This window comes from Leucopleurus acutus (assembly GCF_964270905.1).
Source record: "Leucopleurus acutus genome assembly, chromosome: 15".
Lineage (NCBI taxonomy): Eukaryota > Metazoa > Chordata > Mammalia > Artiodactyla > Delphinidae > Leucopleurus > Leucopleurus acutus.
In genome coordinates, this window is record NC_139157.1 from 48,181,352 (window position 1) to 48,196,229 (window position 14,878).

A 14,878-nucleotide genomic window follows, 5' to 3' on the forward strand; every position below is an offset into this window, starting at 1 on the left:
AATAAAATAAAATAAAGAATGCAGGCAGGAATTCTCTACCTGGGTTGAAATAAATAGCAAAGTCTGGATTTCATTAATAAAAATATTTCATATCAAGCCTATGAACAACCACTTCAAAATACCACTTCTCGTACCCTTTGGGGCTCAGACTGAGCTGACCATAAATTAAGCCCATTGTTTTAGACAACTTACTGTTATGAGTTAAGATTCTTCTGTGAATGGAAAAAACAAAAGGAGAAACATTTTTTCTTGGCTCCAGAGAATATATGTATCCTGACTGACATCTAACTCTGAGGCACTGCAAGCAGAAGCATTCAAATTCACAAGCCCTGATTTGCTGCTGTAGACAACAATGCGTTAAGTGACGCTGCTTAGTTTAAGTGCTGAAAAGGAGGATTTTTCCTTGTAAACAGCAAAGTTTCTAAAAGGAAATCTTTAAGGTAGCTAATAGTTTTTGAAAAGTGACATGAAGAAGCCAAGTCCTTACCTTACAAAAGAACTTGATACGAGTCCAACAAATCCAACAGCAGCACCCACGACAGCTGTTCTCCGGCAACCAAACACGTCTGTGAAGACGCTGACAATTGGGCAGCAGAAGAAAATCATCCCCATGGAGAGAGAACTTACCCATGCTGTAAAAGAGGAAACAAAGGGACATTATGACATGGTAAATTCTATTTGTCCTTACCTAGTAAGATATAATACATATTCAGAAAAGTATTAATGCAGAAAAGGTATTACCCAGATTGATGAATGGGGGGAAGTTGGAATAACAAATCTGAATCACAGATGAAAGGACTGACCAATATTAATTATAATTAGCAAAGCAATTATTTGTGTTTAATGGAACTCTTGAAAAGTTTGTATTCTTAAATAAATCAAACATTCTCCTGTGACCTAATCACTATTAATCTCTATCCTGATATCCATGGTTAATTTTAAGCAACTTCTAATCTATGGAAAGAAATTTATTTCAAAAAATTGAGATACGTTTAGGAACACATGCCTAGGTGATCAAACTGCAAAGAAATGATGACCACCGAACTCAATACAGTGGTGAAACTCAGGGGAGAAAAAGGAATTATAACCATCTGGACCCAGTAGATAAGAACTGAACATTTGCCTAGAGTCTGGGCTTTGTGCTTTTGTTAAAGGAATCAAGTAGTACACAGGTAGGCTGTTTGTTGACCTGGGTAACAGTTACTGTGTATTCACTTTACTTATAAAAGCATACATACATTTTATCTTCTTTTCTGAAAGTATGCTATCTTTCACAATAGAAAAGATTTAAGAATCAGGTCATAATTTCCTGTTCTGATCTGTAAAGACCAAAACAAAAGGAAAGCCAAAAAGAGAAACATACTGAGTACAAATGATCATAAATTTGTGCCCAAGAAATGAGTGATCTTATAGGATATCAAGTCTGTAAATTCTTAAAAAGTATATAAACTAGTGGGGCCTAAGTGAACATGAGCTATAAAACAAACAGACCTGGGTCCAAATCCCCCAGCTCTGTAACTACAATATATCCTTCAGCAGGTCACTTCCTCTGAGTCTGTTTTCTCATCTGGAAAGGGAATTGAACACAGACTTTTCCAGAATTATTAAGGATTAGAGAAAATGTATCTAAACCTCTGCATCTAGCACAGGAACAATTAATAATTCAGAGTTTTAACAACAACAACAAATTGTCTTATAAAATGAAACAGATGATCTCCAATGCTCCATCCAGCTCTGACAGTCTACTAGTATATTACTCTATTTCCTCAGCAAAGGAATTAAGTCCAGATCCTGTGCTAATGACCATTTCTTAATAATGTGGTCCAAATGGATCTTCATCAGACTAACAATTTCATTTAATTCTTTGCCTTCTTACCTTTTAAATTATTTTTTTAATTATGTATATTTTAATCAGCCATAATTCTCTTTTCTTTCTTCCCTTACCAGAAAGGAGACTATGATCTTAAAACAAAACACAATGGGATGCAAATAGAGATTATCATACTAAGTGAAGTCAGAAAGAGAAAGACAAATACCATATGATATCACTTATATGTGGAATCTAAAATATGGCACAAATGAACCTATCTACAAAACAGAAACAGACTCATAGACATAGAAAACAGACTTGTGGTTGCCAAGGAGGAGGGAAGATGGAGAGGGATTGACTGGGAGTTTGGGGTTGGTAGACGCAAACTACCACATTTAGAATGGATAAACAACAAGGTCCTAATGTATAGCACAGGGAACTATATTCAATATCCTGTGATAAACCATAATGGAAAAGAATATATAAAAAAAGAAAGTCTATATGTGTATAACTGAGTCACTTTGCTGTACAGCAGAGATTGGTACAACACTGTAAATCAACTACACTTCAATAAAACACACACACACACACACACAATGAAGAGACTGTACAAACAATGCAGTCTTGGCTTAGGTGTTGGTGGGGGAATTCAGAAGTGGACAGCAGAGAGGCGATTGGCCAGATGAACTAGCACAACCTCAACCCCAGATGTGCAGAGCTGTTTAGTATGGGCTTGCTCAAGGAGAAGTGCAAATTTTTTAGTCTATGTTATATAAAAATGTCACTGATTTATAATAATTTAATCTTATTCAAAAAAAGTTTAGTCATCTATCCTGTTTATGAAACAACCTAAACAACCTAGGCAGACTAGAAGAATAGCATCCTAACCTTTATTTTTAGATAAAGGTGCTTTTACAATTAAGTGAAACACCAACACTAAATTGGAGCCCACTTTAAGAAATCCAAGAGCGGAATTCCCTGGAGGTCCAGTGGTTAGGAGGACACCGCATTTCCACTGCAGGGGGCACGGGTTCGATCCCAGGTCAGGAAACGACGATCCCGCATTCCGTGTGGTCCGGCCAAAAAAAAAGAAATCTAAGAACATACAGCAGCATTGCATGTAATGCTCACATAAGTCAACGCACTTTTCAAGAATAAAAACAAGGCTTAATGCATTACCATAGATTTCGGACTACTGCAGTGCCAAACATGAAAATTTTTACAGAATTTTTTTTTAACAGAATTTTTATGTCCACTGAACATGCACTAACTGCAGGATATAATTAAATATAACTTTATTTTTGTCTCGGCTATCCTCTTAAAATGTATGCAGGGAGAAAATGTTCCCCTGGCACTGGATGACCACTCAGCAGGCCCACATGTTTCTCCTAGCCAGTGCTAAGTAACAAAGTCCTACAGTCACTTTAGGTTACAAACCAATCTTCACTAGGTAATCAAATCTCTTTTCCCACCCCCAGCTGGGAAAAGAGTAAGCTCAGCTATGTCTCTTTTCCATGACCCTTCTCCCCTGCCCTAGCTGCTGTTGTCTCCAAAGTGGATATGAGAGAGAGGAGTGCTGGGAGACGGAAGGCAACGAGATTCCAACTTAAGAGGTCCTGCCAAAAGGCCTGTCTGGTGATGTCTGAAGTGGACTCTTTCCCTCAGATGCACTTCTGTGGGTTCTTCAGAGTCTCACCTCAGAGTTTCTTCTGGCTATAGCTCCACCGATGTGGACAGTTCAGTGGATAGTTCATTCTCCTCCTGGCTTTTTGGCTGTCACTTAGAAGACTCACTGTTGGAGCCTCATTGCCCTTCTAGGCAGTTTATTTGGGCAGGAATTAAAACAGCTCCAGGCCACCTCTCTCCTCCACTAGGCCTGCCTCTGCTCTGCAGGAAGTATTCATATTTCCTTTGCCCGGACAAACACTGGAGTGTAGGCAAATTCCAACACAGCCTACCTCTTGCTGTGGGAGCAGTCAGCCAGCTACAGTTCTCTCCTTGACGGATTTCTCAGGGATCCAGAACTCAGTCCTCTGTACCCCCTAACTGAAGAGAATTCTTTAAATCTCTAAGTGGTCCCTCTAAAGCTCCTCTCACTAGATATCAAGTGAGTCTGTACCCCCAGTTCTCCCATGGTGTGTGTGTGTGGGGGGGGAGCAACAGCATAATTTTTAAAAGAATCCTCACAAAATGTTCTTCTATGACCCATAAGTATCCTTCTTATGTGTTTTAGAGCCTCTAACTGGTTCTTGAACATGAAATACCCCACTTCCAAATTTCACACTCTTGTACCTTAATGCCTCTGCTAAAGTTCCAACATCTTTTTTTTCTTTTTTTAATTTTTGGCCACACCACGCGGCATGCAGGATCTTAGTTCCCCGACCAGTGACGGAACCCATGCCCTGCAGTGGAAGTGGGGAGTCTTAATCACTGGACCGCCAGGGAAGTCCCCCAACATCATTTTTTTTTAAATTTATTTATTTATTTATTTTTGGCTGTGTTGGGTCTTCGTTTCTGTGCGAGGGCTTTCTCTAGTTGTGGCAAGCGGGGGCTACTCTTCATTGCGGTGTGTGGGCCTTTCACTGTCGCAGCCTCTCTTGTTGCAGGTCACAGGCTCCAGATGCGCAGGCTCAGTAGTTGTGGCTCACGGGCCTAGTTGCTCCACGACATATGGGATCTTCCCAGACCAGGGCTCGAACCCGTGTCCCCTGCATTGGCAGGCAGATTCTCAACCACTGCGCCACCAGGGAAGCCCCTCCCCAACATCTTATGTTACAATAAAAATTAGGAACAGATGAGGTTCGGTCTATCTTCTGAGCAAATTCAAGAAGAAATTAATTCTTGTGAAGATTAAGCGAGACTCTTTTTTTTTTTTTTTTTAATTTTTGGCCGCACTGCACTGCATGCAGGATCTTAACTTCCCGAACCAGGGACTGAACCCATGCCCCCTGCAGTGGAAGCAGGTAGTCCTAACCATTAGACCACCAGGAAATTCAAGAAATTCATTTTTTAAAAAACTTTTATTGGAGTATAGTTGATTTACAATGTTGTGTTAGTTTCAGGTGTACTGCAAAATGAATCAGTTATACATATACATATATCCACTCTTTTTTTCTAATATTCTTTTCCCATATAGGCCATTACAGAGAGTACTGAGTAGAGTTCACTGTCCTATACAGCAGGTTCTTATCAGTTATCTATTTTATATATAGTAGTGTGTGTATGTCAATCTCAATCTTCCAATTTATCCCTTCCCCTCTTATCCCCTGGTAACCATAAGTTTGTTTTCCACACCTGTGACTCTACTTCTGCTTTGTAAATAAGTTCATTTGTACCCTTTTTTTTTTAAGATTCCACATATAAGCAATATCATATGATATTTGTCTTTCTGTGTCTGACTTACTTCACTCAGTATGACAATCTCTAGGTCCATCCATGTTGCTGCAAATGGCATTATGTTGTTCTTTTTTATGACTAATAGTCTACTGTATATATGTACCACATCTTCTTTATCCATTCCTCTGTTGGTGGACATTTAGGTTGTTTCCATGTCCTGGCTATGGTAAACAGTGCTGCAGTGAACATTGGGGGTACATGTATCTTCTCAAATTATGATTTTCTCTGAATATCTGCCCAGGAGTGAAATTGCTGGGTCATATGGTAGCTCTATTTTTAGTTTTTTAAGGAACCTCCATACTGTTCTCCATAGTGGCTACCAATTTATATCCCCACCAACAGTGTAGGAGAGTTCCCTTTTCTCCACACCCTCTCCAGCATTTATTGTTTGTAGGGTCTTTTAAAAATATTTATTGATTTATTTGGTTGTGCCAGGTCTTAGCTGTGGCAGGCGGGCTCCTTAGCTGTAGTGAGTGTGTGGGATCTAGTTCCCTGACCAGCAATCGAACGAGGGCCTCCTGCATTGGGAGTGTGGAGTCTTATCCACTGCGCCACCAGGAAGTCCCCATTTATAGATTTTTTTATGATGCCCATTCTGACCAGTGTGAGGTGATACCTCATTGTAGCTTTGATTTGCGTTTCTCTAATAATCAGTGATGTTGAACATCGTTTCATGTGCTTTTTGGCCATCTATATGTCTTCTTTGGAGAAATGTCTATTTAGATCTTCCACCCGTTTTTTGATTGGGTTGTTTTCTTGATATTGAGCTGCATGAGCTGTTTGTATATTTTGGAGATTAATCCCTTGTTGGTTGCTTCATTTGCAAATATTTTCTCCCATTCTGAGGGCTGTCTTTTTCTTTTGTTTATGGTTTCCTTTCCTAAGCAAACACTTTTAAGTTTAATTAGATCCCATTTGTTTACTTTTGTTTTTATTTCCATTACTCTAGGAGGTGGGTCAAAAAAGATCTTGCTGTGATTTATGTCATAGAATGTTCTGCCTATGTTTTCACCTAAGAGTTTTATAGTGTCCGGCCTTACATTTAGGTTTTTAATCCATTTTGAACTTATTTTTGTGTATGGTGTTAGGGAATGTTCTAATTTCATTATTTTACATGTAGCTGTCCAGTTTCCCCAGCACCACTTATTGAAGAGGCTGTCTTTTCTCCACTGTATATTCTTGACTCCTTCATCATCAATTAGGTGACCAAGAAATTAATTCTTGAATGAATATATTACTAGGCACTGTAAACTCATAAAATTTCTCGTTTTTGTAAAATTTTAACATGGCATGACAAAGAATCCAAGGTCTTATGGGTTTTATGCTATACACCATAAAAATGAAAGAGACTGTTGTTCTCTTTTACCCCTTCCAAGTCTGACTATGATTATTATTAATAACAGAAACTGAGAAACTGAAGACATAGTCACTATACCCACCATGGTAAAATTTTTGTTTAAAAAAATGCAAACTAGCCCTAATCCCTCTATGTAATTCAACCAAACACCCACACAGGGTTTCCTAATGTTGCTGAAGAGCAAATATTTTTCAATGGAAGAGGTACTATTTAAAATATGGAATAACAACTTTTCCGAGTAAAAGTGCCTATTATGTTCTAGGCACTATCCTAGGCTGCTGAGAATATAAAAACAACTAAAAGATTTCTCTACCTTCCAATAATTTCCATCTAGTAACATATATGCAAATAGAGGTCCAACCAGAACACCATACAGAATGTGCTAATCACCTTAAGAAACACAGATGTCAAAAAATATGTAATGAAGAAGGCCTTAAAGATCCCCTGAAATTTTACCAGCTTGGAATCCCTAATCAGCAAACATTGTTACAGACTGTTGTACCTTCTTCACATTTGCAATACTGTTTCTCAAATGTATGTTAGTAATAAAATACGGATACATTTTAAAATGCTAATGACTTCATAGTAGACCTCTTTCTCATTAGGTATTTCTCAATGAATTGTACTTTATATATTTACTGCTGTTGGAGGAGCAGCGTACACATGTATCTAATGAATTGATTTTGAGGTTGTTGGCACTCCTCTATGATTCAAGTTAGCTAATACAAAAGCCCATTTCCCTTAAAAAAAAAAAAAGAAGAAGAAGAAAGAAAGGCTTTAGAATGTGTTTGTATACTCTTATTTGAATGTATGTGTGTTTGATGTTACAAAGAGAAACATCCAAAAAATAGCCAGGTTGGGAAATCTTTTTTAAAACATAACAATCAGCTTTCCAATTTCCCTATCCAGACCCTCTTTGTTTCCAACTCCGTACTAAGAACAAATCCTCAGCTCTCAGTGCCTGGCCAAAGGAGAATGCAAATCACTCGGAGAAAGTGGGTAGGTTTAATATTTTAAAAGATTTTCACTTGCAGGTGTTATAATTATGCAGATGTAAACGACTGCAAGGACAAAGTGTTTACAATTGAAAACACCCACAGGGAAGATTTACTATAGTTATTTTAAGGTTGATAAATATTTTTTTGCCCTGTTTTGAGAGCTCCAACCCCCATTTCCACTTGATCTTGGCCTCTTTCAAGACAGCTCTGCTCTATAATATCTGAACCTTGGTCTAACAGCCTCAAATAAAATGAAACAATATATTAAAACTGAGATTAAAATGCAAAATAGTATTTAACAAAGTCCCAATGACTTTTGGAGCATGGTGCTGTCTGGCAACTACACAATTTAGGAATGAGTAAACTGTACTTGATTTGACCATTTTATTGCCACCCTAAAGGTTATTTGGTAGTTATATGTCACTTAGGAGTGGTTTTTAAATTATTTGCTATCAACTTCTGTTAATGGCATCGGAGTGAAGTGGTCAAGTAAATCCTCTTGCAGATAATAACTGTGTGTAGCGGGGGGGGACTTATTTAAACACACTGGAAAATGTCTAAAAACAGAAGTTGGAGGAGAGTTTACACTTGAGAAGCTGAAACCGGAAGAAATAAGAATTACAAGTTTGTGGGCTTTCCTGAGGATCAACAAACTATGCAGGTGCTGGGTAGACTAGTAAGGGGTCAAACTAAAGAAAAGCAAGAGATGGAGAAAAAGAAAAGAAGCAACAGTTGGAAACTGTATGAACTGAACAGAGATAGCAGCTGCTACCTAGCACAGAGAGATAGACTTTGCAGTCTGAGTCCAAGCAAACTAACTGCCTCCTAAGAACAAAAACTCAATAACCCTTGGAAGAACACAAGGGAATCAGAGTTGCTTTAAATATTATCTACTATGTCCAAGTACTGAACCTAAAATTACTAGACATGAAAAGAAACAGGTAGTCAATATTAATTGACTCTGAATGGACTAAGATGTTGGTGGATTCAGAAAACAAAGACTACAAAACGTCTATTACAATTATGTTAGAAGTATTAAAGGATAATATTTTCAAAGAAGTAAGTTAAAATATGGTCTTATTGAGGGAACAGATAGTGAATCTCAACAGTGAAATGTAAACTAGAAAAAAATGGAAATTCTAGGGGTGAAAAGTACAACAGCTGAAAAAAATGCATTTCAATAGGATCACTAGCAACTTGGAGATAAAACTTAAGAATGAATCTGGGAATTTGAAGACAAAAATTACCCAATCCCAGAAAAGAGAGAAAAATAATATTGAAAAAGAATGAACAAAGTCTTAGAGATCTGTAGGACAAAAATCAAGAGGCCCGGGGACTTCCCTGGGGGTCCAGTGGTAAAGAATCCACCTTAAAATGCAGGGGACGCAGGTTTGACCCCTGGTCAGGGAACTAAGATCTCACATGCCGCAGGGCAGCTCCGCATGCCACAACTACTGAGCTCACGCACCTCAACTAGAGCCCGTGTGCCACACACTACAGAGCCCATGCACCCTGGAGCCTGCACGTCACACTAGAGAAGAGAAAACCCACATGCCACAACTAGAGAGAAGCCCGCGCACCACAAGGAAGAGCCCATGTGCCACAATGACAGATCCTGCATGCCTCAACGAAGATCCTACGTGCCAAAACTAAGACCTGACGCAGCCAAAACTAAGTAAAACAAATAAATAAATCGTTAAAAAAAAAAAATCAAGAGGCCCAACATAAATATAACTGAAGTCTTAGAAAAGAGAGAAAGAGAAAAGAGCAGAAGCGCTTCCCTGGTGGCACAGTGGTTAAGAATCCGCCTGCCAATGCAGGGGTCACAGGTCGAGCCCTGGTCCAGGAATATCCCACATGCTGCAGAGCAACTAAGCCCGTGTGCCACAACTACTGAGCCTGTGCTCTAGAGCCCATGAGCCACAACTACTGAAGCCTGCGTGCCTAGAGCCCGTGCTCTGCAACAAGAGAAGCCACTGCAATGAGAAGCCCGCGCACCACAATGAAGAGTAGCCCCCGCTCACTGCAACTAGAGAAAGCCACACACAGCAACAAAGACAAGGAAGGGAGGGAGGGAGAAGGGAGGGAGAAGGGAGGAAGGAAGGAAGGAAAGAAAAGAAAAGAAAAAAAGAGCAGAATAAAATATATGAAGGGCTTCCCCAGTGGCGCAGTGGTTGAGAGTCCGCCTGCCGATGCAGGGGACATGGGTTCATGCCCCGGTCCAGGAAGATCCCACATGCCGCGGAGCGGCTGGGCCCGTGAGCCATGGCCGCTGAGCCTGCGCGTCCGGAGCCTGTGCTCCGCAACGAGAGAGGCCACAACAGTGAGAGGCCCGCATACAGCAAAAAAAAAAAAAAAAATATATATATATATATATATATATGAAGAAATAATGCCCCCCACCCCAAAATCACAAATTTTGTGAAAAACATTAACTTACAAAAACAAAACAAAACGAAAAACATTAACTTACAAATCTAAGAAGCTCAGAGAAATGCCAGCAGTATAAACTCTAAGCAAACCATTCCTAAGCACATCATGGTTAATCTTCTGAATGCCAAGGATAAAAAGACAATTCTGAAAGCATCCAGAGAAAAACGACATACCGAGGGAGAACAAAGATACCATTATCAGTTGGCTTCTCATAAGAACTAATGGAGGACAGAAGACACTAGAACTGTCATATTAAAAGTGCTGAAAGAGAATAAACTGTCAATCATGAATTCTACAACCAGCTACTAGCCTTCAAAAAGTGAAAGCAGGGCTTCCCTGGTGGCCCAGTGGTTGAGAGTCCGCCTGCCGATGCAGGGGACACGGGTTCGTGCCCCAGTCCGGGAAGATCCCACATGCCACGGAGCGGCTGGGCCCGTGAGCCATGGCCGCTGAGCCTGCGCGTCCGGAGCCTGTGCTCCGCAACGGGAAAGGCCACAACAGTGAGAGGCCTGTGTACTGCAAAAAAAAAAAAAAAAAAGTGAAGGCAAAATAAAGATATTTTCAGATAATAAAAACTGAGAGACTTTGTCACCAGATTTCCACTGCAAGAAATCTTAAAGAAAGTTCTACAGACTGAAGGGAAATGATACCAGCTAGCAGTTTTGGTCCAAAGGAAGGACTGAAACATACAAACACACACAACACACTGTTTTCTCATGATTTCCTTATAAGATATATGACTGTTTAAAGCAAAAATTGTAACACCGTATATAGATGTATTATATACATGACAACGACAGTGCTAAAGATGAAGGTAAATGAAAATTACTGCCACAAGATTCCTATATTTCATCTGAAGCAACTTCATATCAACTTAAAATACACTGAGATGTATGTTGTAATCCCTAGAGAAAGCACTTTAAAAAATGCAAAGAGATACAGCTTGAAAGCCAATAGGAAATTAAAATTGATTACTAAAAATTAGTTAATTAATTAAAGGAAGGCAGAAGAGAAAGAACAGAAGAACAAGAGGCAGATGAGGCACATAAAAAACAAACAGCAAAATGTCAGACCTAAATATACCCATATCAGTAATGACATTAAATAAAGACTCCAATCAAATGACAAGATTGTCTAACTGGATAAAAAAAAAAATCAAGAATCAATTATATTCTGTTTAAAGAGATGCACTTTACATATAAATATACAAATAACTTGGAAATAAAAAAGATATGTCATGTAAATAATAACCCCAAGTACGCTGGAGTGACTGTACTAATAGTAGACAAAATACACCTCAAGACAAGTAGTATTACTAGAAACAAAGAGGGCTACTTCATAATGATAAAAGTCTCAACACATCAGGAAGATATAACAACGACAAGCTTATGTACACCTAATATAACACAGCTTCAGAAATACAGGAAGGAAATGTGATCCCTACCTTATACCATATTTTAAAATTACCTCAAAATGGATCACAAAACTGAAATGTGAAACTGAAAAGTATAAAACGTCTAGAAGAAAACATTGGAGAAAATCTTTTGTGACCTTGGGTTAGGCAAAGATTTCTTAGATACAACATCAAAAACATAATCCAGGGACTTCCCTGGTGGCACAGTGGTTAAGAATCCGCCTGCCAATGCCAGGGACACAGTTTGATCTCTGGTCCGCGAAGATCCCACAGGCCTCGGAGCAACTAAGCCCATGTGCCTAAACTACTGAGCCTGCGCTCTACAGCCTGCAAGCTACAACTACTGAGCCCATGTGCCACAACTACTGAAGCCCGCACACCTAGAGCCCACGCTCCACAACAAGAGAAGCCACCACAATGAGAGGCCTGCGCACCACAGTGAAGAGTAGCCCCTGCTCGCTGCAACTAGAGAAAGCCCTCGTGCAGCAAAAAAGACCCAACACAGCCAAAAATAAAATAAATTAATTATTTAATTTAAAAAATATCCACCAAAGAAAAGGGAACCCTCCTACTGTTGGTGGGAATGTAAATTGGTGTAGCCACTATGGAGAACAGTATGGAGGTTCCTTAAAGAACAAAAAATAGTTACCATACGATCCAGCAATCCCACTCCTGGGCATATATCTGGAAAAACAAATACTTTAATTCAAAACGATACATGCACCCCAATATTCATAGCATTATTTTCAACAGCCAAGACATGGAAGCAACCGAAGTGTCCATCGACAGATGAATGGTTAAGAAGACGTGGTATATATGTGTGTGTGTGTGTGTGTGTATATACACACACACACACACACACACACACACACACACAATGGAATACTACTCAGCCATAAAAAATAATGAAATAATGCCATTTGCAGCAACATGGATGGACCTAGAGATTATCATATTAAATGAAGTAAACAGGAAAGAGAAAGACAAATACTATATTATATCACTGATATGTGGAAACTAAAATATGATACAAATGAACTTATTTACAAAACAGAAACACTCACAGACATAACAAACAAACTTATTACCAAAGGGGAAAGGGGGTGGGGGAGGGATAAATTAGAGGTTTGGGATTAGCAGATAAAAACTACTATATATAAAATAGATAAACAAGGTCCTACTATATAGCACAGGGAACTTTATTCAATATCCTGTAATAAATCATAATGGAAAAAATACGAAATATATATTTATATGTATATATCTGAATCACTTTGCTGTACACTAGAAACTATATAATATATATATATACGCATATATATACATCTGAATCACTGTGCTGTACACCAGAAACTAACACCCTGTAAATTGACTATACTTCAATTTTAAAAATAATAATTTCAGGGGCTTCCCTGGTGGCGCGGTGGTTGAGAGTCTGCCTGCCAATGCAGGGTACACGGGTTCATGCCCCAATCTGGGAAGATCCCACATGCCGCAGAGCAGCTGGGCCCGTGAGCCATGGCCGCTGAGCCTGTGCGTCCGGAGCCTGTGCTCCGCAACGGGAGAGGCCACAGCAGTGAGAGGCCCGTGTACCACACAAAAAAATAATAATAATAATGATAATAATAATTTCATTAAATAGCAAAGAAATAAGAGAGAGCATAGGAAAACAATATAAAAGATTAACAAAACTAAGAGCTGGTTCTTTAGAAAGATAAACGAAACTGAGAAGCCTTTAGCTAGACTAACCAAAGAAAACAAAAAAGACAGGACTCAAATAATATTGTAAAGGTACATGTACAGCATGGTGACTATAGGTTAACAGTACTCTATTGTACACTTGGAAGTTGCTAAGAGCATAAATCCTAAAATGCTCACCACAAAAATAAAATTGTAACTAGGTGAGATGATAGATGTGTTAACTAACCTATTTGTGGTAATCATTTCACACTATGTATGTATATAAAATAAACACACTGTACACCTCAAAAAAATAGAAAAATCCCACCAGGCGCTCAGAGCCAGGCACCATGCTTGATGCTGATGAAAAGCTATCCCTCCCCAGAGAAGCTCACAATCTAACTTAATTACAAAATCTAGACCTCAGTCAGGATGACACAATGAATTCATCCTCTGTTCCAAACACAAATTAACAATACAGTCAAAATATTTTTTTAAAAAAGAAAAGGATACTGACAAAAAAAAAAAAAAACACCTAGCCATGAGCTACAGACTAGCTGCAAAAAGGGATGGGGCAGTAAGTTGAGCCTGCCTGCTGGGGCCCAGGTCAGGAAGCAGGCATTGGCAATTGTAAAGAGGACAGAACATGCTCCCTGTGAGATAGAAAAGGAGAGCCAAGCTCACCGGCTGAGGTGAGAGCAGAACTCTCCCCACACCTTGTGACAGGAGGCTAAAGGTGAGAACTTAGTGACTCCTATATACATTAAAGATTTGAGGGCTTCCCTGGTGGCGCAGTGGTTGAGAGTCCACCTGCCGATGCAGGGGACACGGGTTCGTGCCCCTATCCGGGAAGATCCCGCATGCCGCAGAGCAGCTGGGCCCATGAGCCATGGCCGCTGAGCCTGCGTGTCCGGAGCCTGTGCTCTGCAACGGGAGAGGCCACAACAGTGAGAGGCCTGCATACAGAAATAAATAAATAAATAAATAAGATTTGAAACCCTACAAGCCTCTAGGGGAGGAGGATACAGACTCAGCCTCATGACCAGGCCCTGAAACAAGGTACCCGCTGGCTCTCTGGCTGGGTCTGTAAGATTTTCAGTGTTACCGTGGAACAAGAAACTTAAAAGGCCTAATTCTAAACTGAGAATTCAGGGAGCCAGGTGGAAGAAAGTATAAACCGTTAGGTAGGGAGGGTAAAAAAAGGAGAGACTCAAACAAAACAATATACCTCCCACTCAGAATGATTCTGTAAACTCAAATTCCAAACAACTGAAGCCAATCCAATGCTAAGACAGCCAACAAAATCACCAATTAGCAAATACAGTCACTCCAGATGAAATTAATTCTATAGACCAATCTGACCACTCCAAAATGACTATGTTTACAACTTTCGAAGAAATAAAATAATAATTTTCATTTTAGAAAATAAGAAATATGAAACAAATAAGCAAAAATAAAACAAATACATTAAAAAATGAACAAAAACAATTAAACAAGCAAAACTAAAACAAGTGCATAAAAAAGTATTCATTAGAAATTCTGGATATGAAAAAAAATAGTCACTGAAATTAAAAAATTCAATAATGGAAAAAACTTTTTATTCCAGATTACAAAGCTAAAAAAAAAAAAAAAACTTTAGGATCTTAAAATAAAGGAGAAAATCTTGACCTCATGATAGAAAAGGACTTCTAGACATAAGCATAAATCATGAATGAAAATATGGATAAAATCTGACCTCACTAAAATACAAATCCTGTGCAACAAAAGACACTAGAATCAAAGCAAGAAGA

At 39.1% G+C, this 14,878-nt stretch overlaps 1 protein-coding gene across 1 annotated transcript in view; it reads right to left on the minus strand.

The window, feature by feature from the left end:
• The window catches only part of SLC16A10 (solute carrier family 16 member 10), a 138,240-nt gene that overhangs the window by 50,117 nt on the left and 73,245 nt on the right, over window positions 1-14,878 (minus strand). Inside the window, 1 exon segment of the mRNA XM_082856070.1 lies at window positions 488-632. Coding sequence (XP_082712196.1) covers window positions 488-632 — 145 coding nt within the window.